Source organism: Anabrus simplex, chromosome 1 (genome assembly GCF_040414725.1).
Source record: "Anabrus simplex isolate iqAnaSimp1 chromosome 1, ASM4041472v1, whole genome shotgun sequence".
NCBI classification, from domain to species: domain Eukaryota; kingdom Metazoa; phylum Arthropoda; class Insecta; order Orthoptera; family Tettigoniidae; genus Anabrus; species Anabrus simplex.
In genome coordinates, this window is record NC_090265.1 from 956,086,343 (window position 1) to 956,108,014 (window position 21,672).

General features: G+C 38.6%; 1 protein-coding gene across 3 annotated transcripts in view; it reads right to left on the reverse strand.

Moving 5' to 3' along the window:
- The window catches only part of Hat1 (histone acetyltransferase 1), a 141,210-nt gene that overhangs the window by 69,096 nt on the left and 50,442 nt on the right, over positions 1 to 21,672 (reverse strand). For all 3 annotated transcript variants that reach the window (XM_067148864.2, XM_067148862.2, XM_067148865.2), the window contains exon 4: positions 11,249 to 11,369. In XM_067148864.2, the coding sequence (XP_067004965.1) occupies positions 11,249 to 11,369 (121 nt within the window). The remainder of the gene's footprint in view (positions 1 to 11,248; positions 11,370 to 21,672) is intronic.

Here is a 21,672-nt window from a genome sequence, read left to right on the forward strand (position 1 = left end):
ACAGTAGTCCAGGTGTATGCCCCACAGACTGGCTGTAACGAAGAGGAAAAAGAACAATTCCGAACTGATTTAGAAGAAGCTATACAAAGAGAGGAAAATATCATAGTAATGGGAGATCTAAATGCTCAAGTTGGATCAGACAGGCTTGGATATGAAAATGTACTAGGTCCACATGGTTATGGAGACAGGAACCCAGAAGGAGAAAGTCTTCTAGATCTATGTGTAAGGAATGGCTTGAGAATATTTTTTGCTATGGGCTTTACGTCGCACCGACACAGATAGGTCTTATGGCGACGGTGGGATAGGAAAGGCCTAGGAGTTGGAAGGAAGCAGCCGTGGCCTTAATTAAGGTACAGCCCCAGCATTTGCCTGGTGTGAAAATGGGAAACCACGGAAAGGCTTGAGAATAAACAACAGTTGGTTTCAGAAGCAGCTAAGTCATAAACTAACAAGATACAGTTGGAATGGAGATACTAAAACTCTGATAGATTATTTTATATCAGACAATGAAGCAGGAAAGACCATATGTGATGTCAGAGTTATACCAAGTGAAAGCCTGGACAGTGACCACAGACTTCTCCTCGCAACAATGAAGTACATTAAAATTTACAGACCTCAGAAATACAGGAAACCAAAAATCAAGACATGGGAGCTAAAGAAGGCAGAGAAACAAGCTGAATACACAAAAAAAGTGACCAATAAATTACCATTAGATGCATTACAGGAAGGCAACATCGAGTGGACTAGATTCAAAGAAAGAATAGTCGGAGCTGCAGTAGAAGTTTGTGGTAAAACTAATAGCAAAATGAAGACAAAAGAAACTCCTTGGTGGAACGATCGGGTAAAGATTGCTGTGAAAGCGAAAAATGAAACCAGGAAAGCCAGAGACAAAGAAATGCAAAAAGGAAGTCAAAGGAATGAATCTAGAGTAAACGAACTGCAGCAGAAATACAGAGATCAGAAGCTACGAGTAAAGAAAATTGTGGCCGAAGAAAAACAGAAAGCTTGGACTGATTTCACAGATAAACTAGAGCAAGACAGCAAAGCTAAGTCTAAACTACTTTACCGAACAATACGAAATATAAGAAGAGACAATGAATACATAACAGCAATAGAGGAACCAGATGGTAACATGGTCAGGGAACATAGTCAAGGAAGTCAAGGAAGATCATGAAATCCTATTTTGATAATTTATACAACTGTACTGGGAAAGACTCCAATGATGTAACCATGCAGGTCAGTTTAAGCTGCATTGATGAGCCTGACCAAGAGAGCCCGCCAACATGGAAGGAAGTAGAGACTGCCCTTAATAGTATGCCCAAAGAAAGATCAACAGGATTTGATGAAGTCAGTGCAGATATGATCAAAGCAACTGGTGCAATAGGAATACAGTGGCTTCATAGAGTAATTAATGCAATATGGAAGGATAGGAAAGTCCCAGATGATTGGAAAAAGGGAATAATAATACCTCTCTTCAAAAAAGGAAGCCGGAAGAAATGTAGCAATTATAGAGGGATCACTTTATTGTCTCATGGTTTGAAAATATTTGAGAAAATACAGTAGAAGTCTGCTATAGCGAGTACGGCATATAACGAGAACTCCGTTATAGCGACAACATTTTTCTGTTCCTTCAAAATTCCTATATTAAACTGTGTACCGTCCTTACGTTACAGCGAGAACCCTATCACTGACGCATCCGTTATTACGAGCGATTAAGCGCACGCGATTTTTTCCGTTACCGATATTTATGCACCCCAGCGATGATATTGCATGCGATCGATTACCTTCGGCATCGTTTCCTCGCTGTGTGCACTAGCAATTTCTCCCGTCGACATTCGAAGGCGATGTCGGAGTCGATTATTAATATCCGGCGACAGTTGTTCCGTAAAGAAAATTCGAAATGAAAGAGAACATATATTCGTAATAAATGCGTAAATAACTTGTCCGATAATGGTTGTTAACTCGTTAAAATTAAGGCTGACTAAACAACCGCTTAATTTTGAGGCTAAATACTGCAATTAAGTAAGAATGAGATACACCTTTAGATATGGCAGAGTGCTTAATTGATTTTAGGGGTTAGTTTATGTTCAGTCGCGCCTGGTTAAATTACGGAAAGGCTATTATGAAAATTTATAGTGAGAAATGTATAATTTCTCTACTGGCGCTTGAAGTGTGTTTTCATCATACGTATAGTACAGTTAAGTTAGGATACGTGACGCTGTTTGAATAAGAAAACTGAAACATTTGCAACAAAATGCTATCGATCATCTTCGGTACGGTATAGTTTTCTCACTTTGTGCATTTGCGAGCTCTCTCGTTAACATTCAAAGGCGATGTTGGAGTTTATTAGTAATACCCATTGACTGCTGTTCTCTAAAGAAAATTCGAAATGAAGGAGGAAAACACCTTTTCGTAATAAATGCGTAAATAACGTGGCCGATAGCAGTTGTTAACTTGTTAAAAATAAAGACTGAAGTAAATGATATCTTAATTTTAATGTTATATACGGAAATTAAGTAAGAATGTCATACACCTCAAGATATGGCAGAGTACATCACTGATTTCAGAGGATATTTCATATCTTCTCGCGTCTAGTTACGGCTATTTACATGTAAATTTTTCACAAGGAGGTTATTTCTCTACATGCGTTTCAAATATGTTTTCATGATATGCTACATATACAGTTAGGTTAGGTGACGCTTTTTGAAGAAGAAAGCTGAGGTGTTTGCCACAGAAACCTCCAAATCAAAGACTTTTTTTTCTCAGAATCTGCGAAAACTCAAGGGTTGTTGCATTCGCGGCCTAACAGTAAGTTAATGGATACCACTAGCAACTACCACGGTAACCACGCTGCTTCTTTTCACACGCGCACAGAACTCGTTGACAAACGACCGCCTCTTTACCACACATCGCTAGCCGCGACAACCAGTTGTACAGAGCCTGTGTGTTTCTCAAATCTGCAGAATGACATCAAAGCATGCGACCCTTTGAATTCTAGAAAAGCCATGGCTACTCAGTGGCAGAGTAATAACGCGTCTATTGTTCTTGACGCTTAGTAAAATTAAGGTTTATAGATAGCAGAAATATTTTCGTGATGGATAGTCGTATTGTAAAGATATGTGGAAAAGGTATTGCCGGCAAATTTTCAACGGGTTCTAGTCGATATTATGATGCCAATTATAAGTTAATGTTTATTAAACGCACGGAAATGTAGAATAATTGTGCAGCCGTAGGAAATTCGACATAGGCCTGACTAAAGCCAGTATTTGGCGTTAGCGTGAAGACAAAGAGCTAAAAAAATGCGTACTGTACAATAAATGCATTCAGTGGTCCGCAACAAGGACGCCTTAAAGAAGTCGAAGATGAAATTGTGAGGTATGTGCACGGAAAACGCAAGGGCGGAATGGCCATACCGTGGCAATATAAACTCGTTCGTTGATGAATATTGAATTTTCATGACCGCATTGTAATCGAAACAGACTTTCAACGTTCGCGATTAGGCCAATACATCGCTAGCCGCTGAATTTGGCCGAAACCAACAAGCGAGACGTGCGTGTAGCGGCAGCCGGTTATATCTGACGCTGCGTAAAAGTAACAGTTTTATAGACAGCAAGAATAATTTCCTGATGGATCGTTCTATTGTAGAGACGCATGGAATAGGTATTGCCAGAAAATTTTCAACGAGTTCTCTTCGGTATTATGATGCCAATGTTGAGTTAATGGTCCTTAAACCCGCGGAAATAAATAATTCTGCAGCCGCCAAAAATAAAGAAATACGGCGTGACGAAAGTCAATGTTCGGCGTCTAAAAATAGTCTAAAAATGCGTAGGCCTACTGTAAGACAGGCATTCATATGATTTTACAAACTTCTTTTTGAGCCTGATTTAAATTTTTTGAAGGAAAAAGTGGGGTTTATCTTGGATTCTGAGATATACGGTACTGTATTTTTTTCAGAATGAAATTAAACATACACTTTCACGTAGTATCGGATTACAAAAAATAACAAACAAGTAAGCCGTAGTGTGGATATCATCTACAGAAACGCAAGTTGTGAACAAATTGATTGCCGTTTCTTACCGATTTTGAAGTGCATGAAGGGTTTTCCGACTTTTATACAAAAATCGGATATAACGACAATCCGTTATAGCGAGTAAATTTTTCGCTGTTATGAATTCTCGCTATAACGGACTTCTACTGTACTTGAAAAAAGGCTAAGGAAAATAATAGAACAACTACAGGAAGAGCAATATGGATTCAGAGAACACCGATCAACTACCGATCTCATATTTGCACTTAGAATACTGTTAGAAAAGCATTGGGAGAAGGGCAAAGACTTGACACTAGTGTTTTTGGATCTCGAAAAAGCATTTGATAGTGTTCCAAGGAAGACTATATGGGAATGCTTAAGAAAGAAAAATGTACCCAAAGGTCTTATCCAGAAAGTTAAAATGCTTTGCGAAGACTGCTGCAGTTGCATACAGATAGGAAACGGTAATTCTGATTGGTTCCAAACCACTAAAGCAGTGCAACAAGGCAGTACCCTTTCACCCTTACTTTTTATCACTGTCATGGATGAAGTCATGAAAGAAATTAAGCAGAAGAACGATATGGACATCAATGCATTTGCATTTGCAGATGATGTGGTAATCTGGGGAAATACAGAGAAGGAAGTCCAAGAGAGGCTGAACACCTGGAATGAACATTTGAAAGCACACGGATTAACAATAAATAAATCAAAAACTGTTACTATGTCTGTCAACAGGCAGAAGAAGAAAGGAAAAATAATGCTGGAAGGTACACAGCTGGAAACAGTAGACCAATATAAATATCTTGGGTGCATCATTTCAAGTGATAACAGAATTCAGTATGAGATTAACAACCGCATTCAAAATTCAGCTCAGTTTTACCATCAAGTTCGGAACCTCCTCTGGAACGAACAAGTTCCCTTAAGATCAAAGCAAATTCTATTCCAATCATACTTCACCCCCATACTAACATATGGCCTAGAAACCTGCACAACAACCCAACAAGTGGATAGCAAACTACAAGCCGCAGAAATGAAGTTCCTACGTACTATGGTACAGAAGACAAAAAGGGACAGGGTAAGGAATGAAAGAATAAGGGAGGAAGTTGGTGTGTACCCATCCCTGAATGAAAAAGTGACAAGGGGCCGTTTGAATTGGTTTGGCCATGTCAAACGATTGGACGATTGAAGGACAGCAAAACAATGGCTACACACTGTCGTGGCCGGAAAACGAACGGTAGGAAGACCTAGGAAGAGATGGCTGGACCAAGTGAAAGAGGACATACGAACAAGAGGAGTCAGCTGGGATGTCGTCTTGAAAGAAGAGTGGTACATGGACAGACAGAAGTGGAGAGTGCTCGTAAACCACACCCGGGCAACTGGAGTGGAAAACTGATGATGATGATGATGATGAACATAGATCATTGTAAACAACATGGTAGCGTCCTCGCATGGTCTGTATTTATCTAATGCAGCTCTCGAATGCATATTAGGTGAAAGTAGTGATGAGAATAATCCGCCCCACTGTCGGCAGCCCTGAAAATGGTTTTCCGTGGTTTCCCATTTTCACACCAGGCAAATGCTGGGGCTGTACCTTAATTAAGGCCACGGCTGCTTCCTTCCCACTCCTAGCCCTTCCCTGTCCCATCGTCGCCATAAGACCTATCTGTGTCGGTGCGACGTTGAGCAACTAGCAAAAAAAAAAAAAAAAAAGAATAATCCGAGTGATAATGAAAGTGTTTGTGATGATGATTATGCACAGCAGGAAATTATGTGTGATGTAAATAATGATAGTAATATAAGTGAATGCTCACCCGAGTGGTCATGGACACTTGCTGATTTTAATTTTATTCCAACAAGAAGGTAAACTAGAGTCCCGTTAATCCGAACCCCGTTAATCCGAACTGTAATATTCATTTTTTTGAGTTATACTTATTGAAATGAAAGAATATATTATAGAATGAAGATTTACTTGCATTTTAATAGTCATAATTTATTAGAATATCTTAATGTAAACATAATTACACATCATAAACCATCAATCACTGGTGGTTTATCTTTAAAAAGTCTGTTAGTTTCTTTTGCCATAGTGATTGGAACCTACTCGAAGATGCAGTGTTAAACCAGCGTCTCATAAACATCACATCAATGGATGTAGCAGCGGAGTGTTGCTCGACATAGCGTATGGAAAGTTCTAAGGCGGCCGTGGAATCTGAATGTGACACTAGCTGTTCATTGTGGTCTTCTTAGTCGTCACTCTGTTCCTCATCAACTCCAGATTCTTTCTCCACCATAGCTATAATTTCCTGGTCTGTTTTTAATTTATGACAGTCAACTTCCATCCACTCGCTAATGTCATTTTCATAGCCGTTTTCTCCTCTACGGGTTCTTAACTACCCTCCTGTAATTTTATACAGTATTTTATTAATGTACTGCTAAAGAATGGACAGTTCAAATTACAGTGTGTACTGAACTGTATTGTAGAAACTAGTTTCCTCAGACGGTTGAGGCGCTGGCCTTTTGACCCCAACTTGGCGAGTTCAATCCTGGCTCATCAGGGGCGTAGCCAGGGGGGGGTTACTGGGGGTTAGAACCCCCCCATTGAACTTTCACAAAAATAAAATAAATAGAAACTGACAGTAAACAATAAACTTCTTTTATGTGATCAAGATAAACTCCCTGCAATCTACTGCTTGTTGAGAGTGTTTGCCACCCTACCTGTCACCACTGCAGCCAGTGAGAGATCATTTTCAACATTAAGACGCCTTAAAACCTACCTCAGAAATACCACAAGTGAAAGTCGACTCAACGGGTTGGCTCCCTTGAACATTCACAGAGACACAGTTGTAAAACCAACAGATGTGTTAAATTTATTTTCTAGGAAGCCTCGAAAATTAGATTTTAGATTGCAAACTGAACATACCGTTTGAGATAAAACTGCTGACCTCGATCATATTGTTCTTGTTCTGTATTTTAAAGTAAGAATTTTGTAGTGTATTGCAATCTGAATATCACATACAGTAATTCACTCTTGTATCAGTATCCTTATGACAGTCATGCATGCGCGTACCAGACACGCACAAGCACAAGCATTTTCATTATGTTATATCTTAATTTTGTAACTGTAACCCCCCCCCATTGGCCGATCCTGGCTACGCTACTGTGGCTCATTCCGGTGTTATTTGAAGGTGCTCAAATACGTCAGCCTCGTGTAAGTAGATTTACCGGCACGTAAAAGAAGAACTGGGGGAGAAAATACCGGCACCTCGGCGAATCCGGAAACCGTACAAGTAGTTAGCGGGACGTAAAAAGAATAACATTATTATTAGAAAATATTCTCCGGTTAATCCGAAAATTTCGTAATCCGAACAGACTCCGGTCCCAATTAGTTCGGATTAACGAGACTCTACTGTAATTAGGCATTTTTTTTAGTTTGCATGCCACCTTTTTGTATGTAGATACAACACCTGCATGATATGAACTGCACATCAACTTAATTTGAACAAAATCGGACAAGTCATTTAGAAGTTAGAGCAATGTTTGTGACAGCATGTAATATTGTGATATTTTTCTCAAATTTATTACCGCTGTAGGGTAAAACTTTGCCAACTTTTAATACCAGCTTGAGGGGTTAAGGGCTGAAAATGTTCTAAACTTCTCATTTAATGTCTAGTATATTAAGGAACAACCACCGAGTGAATTTTCAACTTTGTCCAGTGAACAGTTTGGACTAATGAATATTTTGCTTTTCAGGGCTTTTTTGTGTTTCATCCACTTATGAGGTGGAATTTTTTGAAATCCTTCTCCTACAGTGTAAGAGAAACGTATCCCCCAAAATGCTATTACTTAATGTCCAGTAGTTTTGCCTGGGCATTGATTGACAAACAGTCAGAACATTACTTTTTATTTAGAGAGATGAGGAGAAAGCATTAACATATTTTTAATTAGAGTAGAACCTCAATTCTCCATTTTTGGAGGGACCACGAAAAAAAAAAAGTATAACACGGGAAAACGGAAAATCCAAGAACAGAGAAACCATCAACAATTTGGCTAAACTTCACTAAAATGAAATATGTATACTTATAATATTACAAACACCCCTAAACCTAACCAAACTACAGCTCCAATGGCCATCTGCCTACCAAGCGACTACTGCTCGGTCTGAAGACCTGCAGCATATAAGGTGACGCATGGTCAGTGTGATGAATCCTCTCGGGTGTTACTCCTAGCTCTCTCGACCGGGGTCGCCATCTCACCATTAAATAGCTCCTCAATTAGAGGTAATCATAGAATGAGTGAACCTGGAACCAGCCCTCATATGCAGGTAAAAATTCCTGACCTGACCGGGAATCAAACCCGGACCCTCCAGGTGAGAGGCAGGCAAGTTAGACCGCAAGGCCGGCTTCAAACATTAATTACCGGTACGCGACTTAAAAATCTCGAAACTTTACATTCAGTTTTACAGGGAAAACTTCGTCAGTTTCCAAAAATCTAATCTAAATCTAATACCACAAACAGTTTTTAATTCTCTAATCTAATAAAATATAGCACAGTAGACACAAAAGGGTCCAACATGATGGCAAAATCCTTTTTTTTTTAAAATTATTTTATATTCTATTGTAATTTGGTCACTGGTATACTGTTCGTGGTCAGTTTATGGAAGTCCTGTATCACGTAAATTAAGCCTACATCGACTTTTAAAATTTATGTTGAACTCAAGAATATGGCTTTGAATGTAAGTATCGATTCTCAAGTTCTCAAATGCATTATATTCAATTTTGCCCATCACTAATCACAATCAAATTGGACAGAGAAAAAATGTCATTAACACTTCCAAAATTACAGTTATTCGCGACCTTGAGCTGAACTGGAAAGCGCGCTCACTGTGCAAGTCAGTATGAGTGCGAAACGATACAAAGTTTCTAAATGTACCGTGCGCAAATAAAACTACTGCGGTTTTTATAACATTTTAACACAAAAACGTGAAATTCCCAGTCTTATATTAGGACCAAAACAGTAATAGGCAAACCCAAAACCTGCCATGGCTTTATGTATGTAAGGTGCAACATCTGTTCCGGCCTCGATAACATAATTGTATACGATAACGCTGGTTTTTTTCTTTTTTCTTGGCTTGCTCCGTGTGTCAGGGAAACATGCACAGAAGGCGATAGCGTGGCCGGGTGACTCATTTGCCGAGAGATATATTGCCTCATGACCGGCTAAGATGATCAAATGCAGTTTGTAAGCAATAACCATTGCTTCACAGCAACAGTTTAGTTCAACATCTGTCGATCTGTGGTATTGGTAACATGTTCAATATGTTTGCTTTAAAATAGCGCAGTTTCTGTAGGAATACTAATCATGTGTTTAATGAGTGATATATACAGTAGAACAGCGTGTATTCATTGTGTTGTGCTATGCGAAGCATTCTTCTTATACAGAATGCCGCTTTTGATTCGTTTGCAAATTTCCTGGCATCCTCTCTCTCCGTAGGAGTACGGTACGTAAATTTGTAAAGAAGTTCCGCACCACCAGGTCCATTTTTAACAAGAAATCATGCAGGAGACGAACAGTTTTAACAGCTTGACGAAATAGCTCTCTTGGAAAGAATTCCAACAAAATCCCTGTCGTGACTCGCCGTACAAGCTAATGTGCCATTATCTTCTGCCTACAACGCAACAAAACTGTTAACAGCAAAACCGTACAAACCCACCCCTGCCCAATATTTAAGAGGACCTGATAGTTTCGCTAGGGTTCGGTACTGTAACTGGTTGCTTCAGTCAGTTCACGATGGGTATGTTGACCCATAACTTTTATTTTATAGTGATGAAGCATGGCTACACTTAAGTGGCTATGTAAATAGTCAAAACAATCGCTACTGGTGTGCAGAAAATCCCCACCAGCTGCAAGTCCATCCATTTCATGATAAAGATAGGAGTTTGGTGCGCAAGAAGTGCTCGCATAACTACAGGGCCTATATTTTTCCGTGGAACACTAAATGCTAATCGATGTATAGACCTAATTTTCAGGCCATTCTTTCAAGAGCTGACGGAAGAAGAAAGGAGTAATGGTTACTTTATGCAAGATAATGCGACGGCACACACTGCTAATAAGTCTATGGAGGTAATACAGAAAGTTTTCGAAGATCGTATGGTTAATTATCCCCGTAGATCTCCTGATTTAAATCCCTGTGATTATTACCTGTGGGGGATGCTAAAGGGAAAAGTGTATGTGAACCCTCACACAAAAGAAGAACTACAAGAGAACATTACACAAGTTATTTCAAACATCAGCATCACTCAGGCTGAGATTCGCCGAGTGTCTGCAAACCTATGTACGAGGTATCAGGCGTGTTTGACAGTTGAAGGACAACATTTTGAACATCAAATGTAATGTCAGGTACGCCTTAGACTAACAGTTTCACTAGAAATGGATTTCTATAAGTGTGAATTGCCGTGAGTAGTTAGGAGGAAAAGCGTGCATTATACCGGCTAGCGACGGAGTGTCATTGCGCCAGCCGTGCCCTGTTGAGTGGTGCTGCGGAGCAAGCCAAAAAAAAAAAGACAAGACCCTGTATTAAAATACTACATTTGTGTTACTTAAAAAGGAGTAGTTTCAATTCCTGCCTGAAAGCCCAGTGACTATACAGTGCCCTGAGGGAAATGCCAAAAACCTGTTCGGCAATACACTCGAAAAGAAAAGTATTTTTAAAAAGGCACGTAACCGTGGACATAATGTAGAAGTTTTACAAGTAAGAACATTTGATGAACTCGTTCTGTCTTCAAGCAATTGTTGTGGACACTCTCTGCTTTATGATTTCCGAGGATTCTCTAAACAATACTACCCGAATGCGATGCTAAGACGGTCCTTTATGCAAGTTCACCGCCGATCGCTTTTCCAGTACGGTACAGTACTTCCTCAAATTATCGCAATGACGGGACGTTAACACCAAGATCCGCAAATATGCCGTAGCCTTCCTTTGGTAAGATACAGTTTCTTGAAAAACATGAGATCGCAGATTTAGCATTGATGGGAGTGAAATTTCTGGACGGTTGATCCGGGAAATCGCTTCTTCAAGGAACGGATAATGCGGGATTTTTACAACGTGATTTAATTAGGATGCTCGTGGGACCACATAATTTGAACGAATACGAGAAAATGCAATTTCCAGGAACGTATAATCGAGGTTCTGCTGTACCTCTAAATTATGAGAGCATCACTCACCTCTAAATCAAACCGGCTAGCATCAACCTTCTCAGTGTAAGTCACACCAAGGTAGGTCATTAATGAGGCTGCAGTGTAATATAGCTTGATCTTCAAATCTCTGTATCCAAATATAGTCTCACTGTAAAGAGAAATCATCAAAATGCAAGGTAAATACAAGATAAAAGATGGTCATTAGCAATTCATTATAGTGGAAACCATTTTCTTTTCAGGTTATACTTTCTTAATATACAACTTTAAAATTTTCCAGTCAAAAATGTTTAAAAAATAGGAAAATACCTTAAAAAGAAAACATTTATTTACAACCAGAATTAATTCAATGTGTCTTTAGATCTATATATTAAGAGAGTTTACTGAAAACAGCTTTGGAAAATCCGTCCGTCCGTTCTACTGGACCAATTTGCTTCTTTTTTGTTTTATTCTCTTCTGAATTGCCTGCCGGTGAATCATGAGACATTAATAGGTCTCTAAGTTCAACCAACCTTGAGAAATCATAAAATCAAATAATTAAATTATCACTCGAATAATTGCAAGTGAAGGCTTACCCTAACTCACAATACATTCTGTACTTAGCATGGTTGCTAAGTGACCAACACTTACATTAATATTCTGATACATGAGATTTTCAATCTTAGTAATGTCATTGCATGCAGCCATGTTTGATTACTACCTGTCAAGTCAGAGAGTATACACTTCCTCTGATCACGGAAGAATACTATTCCCTGCTAGATACTCTAATTCTCTAACCTTTCCCAGTTTCCAAATACAGTATATTAAACACAGCGTTCCTAATAGCTGCTATGAGAAAATGTCTACTTTCAAACAGACCCCATTATGACATCGCCTTAGACATTATCTGGGAACACCTATCTAAGTATAACTTAGATACCAGTACGCTAGAAAGAGTGAAGGCAATGTATCTTAAAAAGGTTCTCTGCCTGGCAAAAAACGCTCCTTCGCGACTAACATATGAGCTGAGAAGACAACTGTTCTATATAGAAGAACTGCGATTAAAAATACCATTGCCTTCTGTGACAATACCAGACTTTACATCAGGATTTAAAAAAGTGAATATATGGATAGATTTTTACGAAGCAGACAGCAGGATGATATCAGAATGGATGAATTCTGACTAAGAACTGCAGCGTACCATAACACGCTTCATAAAACCATTGAAAAGGGCAGACAAAACAATATGACGACGGACATATCAAGACACACTTTCTGACGTACTTACAACGAATGCTGCAGAGCAGCACGGGTCCTCTACTATAAAATTAAAACTAGCTGATGTACCCGTGCTTTGCAACGGGATTCTCAGGAAGACTGACCTTGTGGTTTTCCTAACTGAAGTAAACAAAGGCCATTGCAGAAATGTCAGTAGGAAAGTAGCGATTAAAAGCAATGTTATCATATAAAATATTCGATCAAATGAAAAACCGCACATTTTCTCACGTTTAACGAACAGTACTACGGTGCTGATCTAACAGTCCAAAGTTCCAGAGCTGGAATGACCAGGCCGCAGACAGCCATAAACATTCCTCTGCCATAATTCCCTTAAATATACACACTGCTCATTCCAATCAGTGCCTCAGAGTAGGGATTGAAGAGCTTGAATGCTATGATGAACCAGTGTGTCACATACCAGCAGTTTCAGAAAATTTATGAACCAGAGGAATGGCACACTAAAGAATAAAGTTATCTACCTCCCCAGCTTCTTCCCGCCAATATTCATGCAGGCTGTTGCACTCGGTACAACCAGGCGAGTTGACCGTGTGGTTAGGGTCGGGCAGCTGTGAGCTTGCATCCGGTGGATTCAAACCCCACTGTCGGCAGCCCTGAAGATGGTATTCCGTGGCTTCCCATTTTCATACCAGGCAAATGCTGAGGCTGTTATCTTAATTAAGGCCAAGGCCGCTTCGTTCACACTCCTAGCCCTTTCCTATCCCATCATAGCTATAAGACCTATCTTTTAACTCTGTGATAATAGGGCGTCTTATAAAATTATTTATAGTGTAGACTGTAGTTCCTTATTCTCCGACTTCACACACTGATTTTCATTAAATTCTGTTCACCCATTTTCTCTTGACTCGGCGCTGATATGCTAAAGGCAATGGGTTGGGATATAATACCAAATCTGAAATACTTATTTGATTATTGTTTGATTGAAGGAACTATACCAAATGAAGAGTTGCTATCGTAGCCCCTGTGTATAAAGGAAAGGGTGATAGACATAAAGCTGAAAATTACAGGCCAGTCAGTTTGACATGCATTGTATGTAAGCTTTGGGAAAGCATTCTTTCTGATTATATTAGACATGTTTGCAAAATTAATAACTGGTTTGACAGAAGGCAGTTTGGGTTCAGGAAAGGTTATTCGACTGAAGCTAAGCTCGTAGAATTTCAGCAAGATATAGCAGATATCCTGGATTCAGGGGGCCAAATGGACTGTATTGCGATTGACCTATCTAAGGCATTTGATAGGGTAGATCATGGAAGACTACTGGCAAAAATGAGTAATTGGACTAGAAAAAAGAGTGACTGAATGGGTGGCTATATTTCTAGAAAATAGAACTCAGAATTAGAGTAGGTGAAGCTATATCTGACCCTGTAATAATTAAGAGGGGAATTCCTCAAGGCAGTATTATCGGACCTTTATGTTTTCTTATATATATAAATGATATGTGTAAAGAAGTGGAATCAGAGATAAGGCTGTTTGCAGATGTTATTCTGTACAGAGTAATAAATAAGTTACAAGATTGTGAGCAGCTGCAGGGTGACCTCTATAGTGTTGTGAGATGGACGTGGACAATGGTATGTTGATAAACAGGGTTAAAAGTCAGGTTGTGAGTTTCACAAATAGGAAAAGTCCTCTCAGTTTTAATTACTGCGTTGATGGGGTGAAAGTTCCTTTTGGGGATCATTGTAAGTACCTAGGTGTTAATATAAGAAAAGACCTTCATTGGGGTAATCACATAATTTTTCTTTTTTTGCTAGGGGCTTTACGTCGCACCGACACAGATAGGTCTTATGGCGACGATGGGATAGGAAAGGGCTAGGAGTTGGAAGGAAGCGGCCGTGGCCTTAATTAAGGTACAGCCCCAGCATTTGCCTGGTGTGAAAATGGGAAACCACAGAAAACCATCTTCAGGGCTGCCGATAGTGGGATTCGAACCTACTATCTCCCGGATGCAAGCTCACAGCCGCGCGCCTCTACACGCACGGCCAACTCGCCCGGTAATCACATAAATATGATTGTTAATAAAGGGTACAGATCTCTGCACATGGTTATGATGGTATTTAGGGGTTGTAGTAAGGATGTACAGGAGAGGGCATATAAGTCTCTGGTAAGACCCCAACTAAAGTATGGTTCCAGTGTATGGGACCCTCACCAGGATTACTTGATTCAAGAACTGGAAAAAAATCCAAAGAAAAGCAGCTCGATTTGTTCTGGGTGATTTCCGACAAAAGAGTAGCGTTACAAAAATGTTGCAAAGTTTGGGAGAAAGGAGACGAGCTGCTCGATTAAATGGTATGTTCCAAGCTGTCAGAGGAGAGATGGCGTGGGAGGACATCAGTAGACGAATAAGCTTGAGTGGTGTCTTTAAAAGTAGGAAAGATCACAATATGAAAATAAAGTTGGAATTCAAGAGGACAAATTGGAGCAAATATTCGTTTATAGAAAGGGGAGTTAGGGATTGGAATAACTTACCAAGGGAAATGTTCAATAATTTTCCAATCTCTTTGCGATCATTTAAGAAAAGGCTAGGAAAACAACAGATAGGGAATCTGCCAGCTGGGCGACTGCCCTAAATGCAGATCAATAGTGATTGATACTGATTGACTGATTGACAGATTGATATGAACTTGGTAACAAAAATCCAAATTCTTGAATATCTCTATGATCATAGCCGGTACGGTAACAATGTATAAGATATAAATGATCGGAAATTTAAAACTATAGAACTTTAGTTATGACGTATTTATCGATTCGACCCCTAATAAATATTGGAGAATTACATTTTAGGCTTTCCCTTAAACCACCATTTCACTCAGCATGAATAAAATTATTTATCGCCTAGATTATAGCGACTTATTTCTGACTTTGCATATCGATTTTTATTAAGATAGGACCGCTAATAACAAATATTTGAGAATTAAATTTTAGGCTTTCCCCTAAACTACCATTTTTCTCCGTGAAAAAATTATTAATGGCCTAATCGTAGCGACTTATTCCCCAACTTCGCCTACCTATTTTCGTTAAATTATCTTCAGCCATTTTCTCCTGATGCGTGTACATACATACATATATACAGAAATTACGGAAAATTAAGAAGTACATTTCCTTGTTACTGTGGACACGACTGATACAGAAATACCATCCTTTTTAAATTCTGAGCAATGTACAAACAAAACTCATATTTTATATATATAGATGGAATAAAATGTGCCACATGGTACACTAAGCACTTCTCAATCGACGAGTTTCAAACTGTGCTATCAAATTCAGGTACGGAGCTTACCCAGTCTTCGATATTTACTGCATCTTGACCACAATTTTTTGCTTAATGGAAGTTTCCACTGATTGTTTCAGTCTTGTTATGCATTTCTACATTCCAGTCTAACATACACATCCGATTAACATGCGAGCTCAAGATCAGCTCCCATTTAGGTTCGCAATTTCCTCCAACATTTAAAACCTGCTTTATACGGGGGCAGACACATTGAAGTAGATGCAAATGAAGGAAATTATTGTCGATGGATGATCATCTGAACTGAAAGAACGCATAATTTCGAAGTGCTGTTCCACGGCTCCCTGGGTGAGCTTTCCTGTTAACATATAACCTCTTTCCCAAAGCCTTTCACACATTTCCGAAGGGTCTCTGAGGGTTATCATCAGTGATTCTCAGGTTCCACCTTTTAATGCACTGTTATTAAGTTGTACCAATATTAAGTTACAACATGTTAACTGTGGGACCGGTTTCAACACATTTAAAGTGTCATCATCAGCCGATTAAGAGAACAGGGCAAAAGGACTAAATCATAAACAATTATAAACACACATAACAAATATAAGCCGTTATTTACAGTCAAAAGGGTATATGTAGAAATATCAACACTTTTTATGAAGAAGTAAATTCAGCTGAAGTTCATTTGTAACGTAACAGTCTTGTATAATCTTGCTGTGCTGTAATCACGTAAAAAGACGTTGAATTGATGGTAAATAATGAGTTATAAAGCTTGATCCAACATAAAATCTTGAGTGATGACTCGTTAAAAGTTAGATCTTGTGAGATGCAGCTTGTGTACAGTTGTTGCTAAACAAGGTCTTATAGGCATTTTCATTATCAGCACATTGAAGAGTGGACAGCAACATACATGAAGCCCTACGATACAGTGTAGGACTTAAGTTCCTCAGTTCGATGCGGATATATGAAGCCTAAAGAAAAGGAGACTTAATAGAAATGAAACACGGGGTAAGAAATATAGAGGAGAAATATATGAGGCTCGCCTTGTGGCGAACGTTTCAGTTTCCTAATTCAAACTGCGTCACCTATCCTAACTTAACCATACTATACATATGATGAAAACATACTTCAAGCACCAGTAGAGAAATTGTAACCTTCTCGCTATAAATTTACATGATAATAACCTTTCCATAATTTAACCAGACAAGAAAATGTAAACTTACTTGTGAAATCAATTATGTACTCTGCCATATCTCGAGGTGTATCCCATTTTTACTTAATTGCAGTATTTAGCATTAATTAAGCAATTGTTTGCTCAGCCTTTATTTTTAGCGAGTTAAGAATTATCGGACACGTTATTTACGCATTTACTGATGTTCTCTTTCATTTCGAGTTTTCTTTTCGGGAACAGCAGTCGACAGGTATTACTCCGACATCGCCTTTGAATGTCGATGAGAGAACTCGCTAGTGGACATAGCGAGGAAACGATACCCAAGATAATATAATGCAACATAATCGCACGGGTGGATAAATATCTGTAACGGAAGAAATCGTGCGCGCTTAATCGCTTGTAATAAAGGATGCGTCAGTGACAGGGCTCTCGCTGTAACCGAAAGATAATACATTTTAATATAAGAATTTTGAAGGGACAGCACAACATTGTCAGTATAACGGGGTTCTCGTTATATGCCATACTTGCTATATCGGACTTCTACTGTATATATATTCACAACTGTTTCAAGTGACATTATTTTAATATCCAGTGATGACCTCAAAACATTAATCAATCATTCTAACTTTGGAGTGTATTTCTCTTTTAATTTAATGTGTATCTGATGAGAAAGATTGAGTTTTATTTCTGTATTATGTTTACACACATATACAGTGTTATTTAGACAATGGTAAACTATGACAACCTTTAAAATCTAATTGTAATTCAACATAGTGTACTTTTTATATGCATGTTTCTTTATCATTGGAATTTACATAGCAAAAATTTAATATAGGTGAAGATACTCCAGTTAAAACATCTCTGCATTCTATGTTTTTCTTTATCAGCCACTGCACCCTTATCTCTTCAAGTAGGTTTCTGTGTTCCATCCTTCTTTAAAGCTTTTGAGTTCCTTCTCCCAACAATGCATTCATAGTCATGTAGCTTTCTCTTAAACTTCTTAAAGTTCCTGGTCCCATACAAAATCAATTTAGTGCTGGACTCACCATCTATACCATCAATAATGTACTGTATCAGGGAATCATCATCAATCTCACCTCGATGTGCAATCTCCTTCATTACAACCACGTATTCTTGTAACGTTTCTTCTTTCCTCTTCTTCAGTTTACTTAGCAGTCTATAGATTTCTGTTCTACTCATCTTGACATCAAACTCTTCTATCAAAACTTACTTTAATTTCTTCCATGTTGATAAACCAGTTTCACTTTGGGTGAATAGTTTTGCTAAGCCAGACAATGATTTCTTACCAAATACTAATTTCTGAATTAATGTAAATAAATAAATGAATACTCGATTAAAGCCACCATATTTATTTAATGAAGCCGAGCTTTCAGCCAAATTGCACTGGCCTTCATCAGGGCACGTTAAGTTCTGCTTCCGACAGTGAGCAAAGAAATTCAAAGAAACGTGGAAGTCATGACCGTACTATTCATGGCCTACCCCCCACCAACTGGACACAAGGATCGTGCTGCGATTCACCGCCTCTGTTGATGGTTTCGTGAGTGTGTCTCGCTGTTCCATGGTGGCGATATGAATGTATTTCTGCAGTACAGGTTCCATGTATTTTATAACTTGAAGCCATCTTCCCTGTTGATGTTATTTGGGCGCAGCTCTATCTCTATGGCTTCTCTTACCAGTCGAGCACAGAAGTCTTTTACAGGCGCGATGACCTTCGCCTGGTCAAAGAGGATTCCATGGTCTGTACTGTAGAAATGTTCTGCTATGGATGAAAAAGCGACATCCTTTACCGACCTAATGTGTTCTTTCACCCTAGTGCTGACAAACCTTTTCGTCATGCCAATATATGACCAACCACATGGAACTTCATACAGGCCTGGTGTTTCAAGATGTGGTTTTTCTTTGAATGGTCGAAACAGGGATTTAAGCTTCCGGTGTGTGGTGAAAACTGGAATTATATTGTGCTTCCTAAGAATGCGCCCTATTCTGTCAGTTATACGTGCCACGTAAGGAAGGAATACAGACTGTATCTTGAAACATCAGAAGAGGATGTCAAGTAATACATGAATGGCTTCATGACGAGTGTCCACCTGGCTCAGTGACAGCATGCCCACTACTAACCCCCAAGGTCAAAACTCCTAAACTCGCCACGAGGGTACAACAGTTGTTTTTTTTTTTTTTTTTTCACGTAAAATTTCACATACCATCATTCTATTTTACTATCACTGACATGAAATATACCAGTATTGGTATATGAAATAACTATTATAACCTTCCAATGTATGTCAGGATGAGATTGGTGGACACATTGGAAGCTTATGTCGAGAAATGATGTCAATGAAATCTTATATCCGGTTATCACACCTCCAGATGAATTAGAAGGCAGTTGATTTGTCTAATTACGTGAACGGCATCGCCGAATTGAAGATATCAGCAGATTGATAACCAGCTCTAAACCCCGTGGTATCTTGGAAATGTTGGTAGATAGTTAATATTGTGAAACATAGGGCAGGATTATATGAATAATACGCATTCTTCAAGTAAAGTTTCCGGAATGCATGAACGGCAGTATATCTGCGACAGAATGTTACTGAGGGCCATGAAATATGTAAACAATAAATTTATATGAGAGGGCCATACCTTGTACATCTAGTCTCGCACGATCCAACGATCGAGATGAAGAAAGGAAACTGTCGATTACTAACCTAAATACGAGGCGACAATTATTAAATAAGTTCCTTTACTAATACAGCTGATTTGTACGAGATCGTCTTACATTATGTGTCAAATGTTTCCAATTGTCAGAAACATATGGGAGCTAGAAGCTGAGAAGAATTCTGAAAAGCAAACCGTCTGCAATTATTATGTTGTAGTAGAATCTGTTTTGTCTCTGAAGAAGTTGACATTCTAAATCTGCACCTCAGAAAGATCGGAAGCAAGAATTCATAGGGAAAAGATTGTATTGAAAGGAGTTACTAAAGAGATATTGGCATATTATAAACATACAATATTGTAAAACAAGATATCTTGTTATTGAATGAAAAGGCAAGTGTATCGCTTGAACTGTTAAAATTGTATTAAGGTGTATAACCTTGTTCTAATTGATATCTCTAAGTTTCAGGTAACATGGAACCGTCAGCAGTTATTTATTCAGATACAATGTGTGCACGTATCAACATGAACAACTAAAATAGAGGGACCTCAAAGGATCTGATCTGAAATGTGATGGACAATACTTGATAATGTTATTGAGTGAGAGCTGAACTCGGAAGGTGACACCGTCGTGGAGCAACAACCCAGGATGAGTACTTGAATATCTTATACATATTCCGCCACGTAATTGCTTATTGTAGTTGTAGAGTAGTATTTATTTTGTTGTCAATTTTGACATGAACAATTTTAACTTGAAAGCGACCGTTATTTGTTAGACATTGCGTTGTAATACTCATGATCGTTACGTCTAGTGTGGTGAGCCAGACTACGTTGTGATAATATGCGATGGTTGTGTAAGATTTCTTTAATATTTGCTAGCAAGGTCTTACGGAATGATTTTCGACATGGATGTTATTGGTACCGTAATGGTGTTATGGTAATGAACGTTAATTTTAACCTGTAGCTCAGAATACCTCGGAGGAGCTCGGTATTTTGCGACGTGCGATTCTGTGGTCTTCAAAATGTTATGTGCTTGTGTGGAAATACAGTGTTTGATAATAAAAGTGTGATACTATTGAGGTGATATGGAATTAATGCGGCAACGTATTTAGTAATTTTACGTAATTGCCTGAATAGATTGTTCTTTAGTATTGTGAATTCGCTGTGCATGACGAGTTGTGCGATGTAATAAGGTGTTAGTTACGGTAGGATCTTTGAAAATATTTACGTGGATAGAGAGATGTGATGATTATAGACGTGTCATTAGGATTGCGAATTTTATGATGATGTTATGTGAAGGTCCTGATGATGGTATTGACGGTAGGAACTATGTTGGTCATGCGTGAATTTTGATGTTGTCGTGATGAATAATTTATTTAGGTACGAGGCCGTATTTTAGAATAATGTTGTAGGATGTTGCACTCACGAACACTAGTAGTTGGTCGTCACATTTATCCTATTTAAATACAAGATTGACCAGAGCGCACGATTTTAAAGGGATGTTTAGGATCTTCGCAAGATAATCGGTAACGTAAAGATATTGAGGTCATGTCGTAAAGGAAATATGATCTTCTATGGTAAGTAAGCCATTTCTTTGCTAGTTGGATTTTGTAGATCATTTGAGTTGACGCCTAGTGCTAATGTAGTATTCCAGGTCAACGTCGCAGTGGTATCCAGAGGCGCAGAATCAACGTAGTTAGACAAGGTTATCGTAGACGTTGCAATGTCACTTGATGTTTTTTTTTCATCTAGGTGCAGTCACCGATGAATGTACGAGAGGATCGAGTCTGTCTTTTAAATGCATGATTTTGATGGATGTTACATTATGTTATGATCCTGTGTTTTTCAAGCATTTCTATTGCATTTATGGTGATTTTATGAAGTTAGAATAACGGTATTTTTCAAGTTGTTAGATAGACAGATACTGACATATATGCGGTGATTTTTAAAGAAAATGACGGAATATTATGAGATATTTGGGTAGTAAATAGCATTCTGAAGTGAATGATTCCATAATTCCCAGTGATTTATTTTTGAAAAAAATGCGAGATTGATGACTGATCTTTCCATGTAAGCCTTCAGCAGAGGGACACTTTGTCTCTTTTGTTTCGGTTG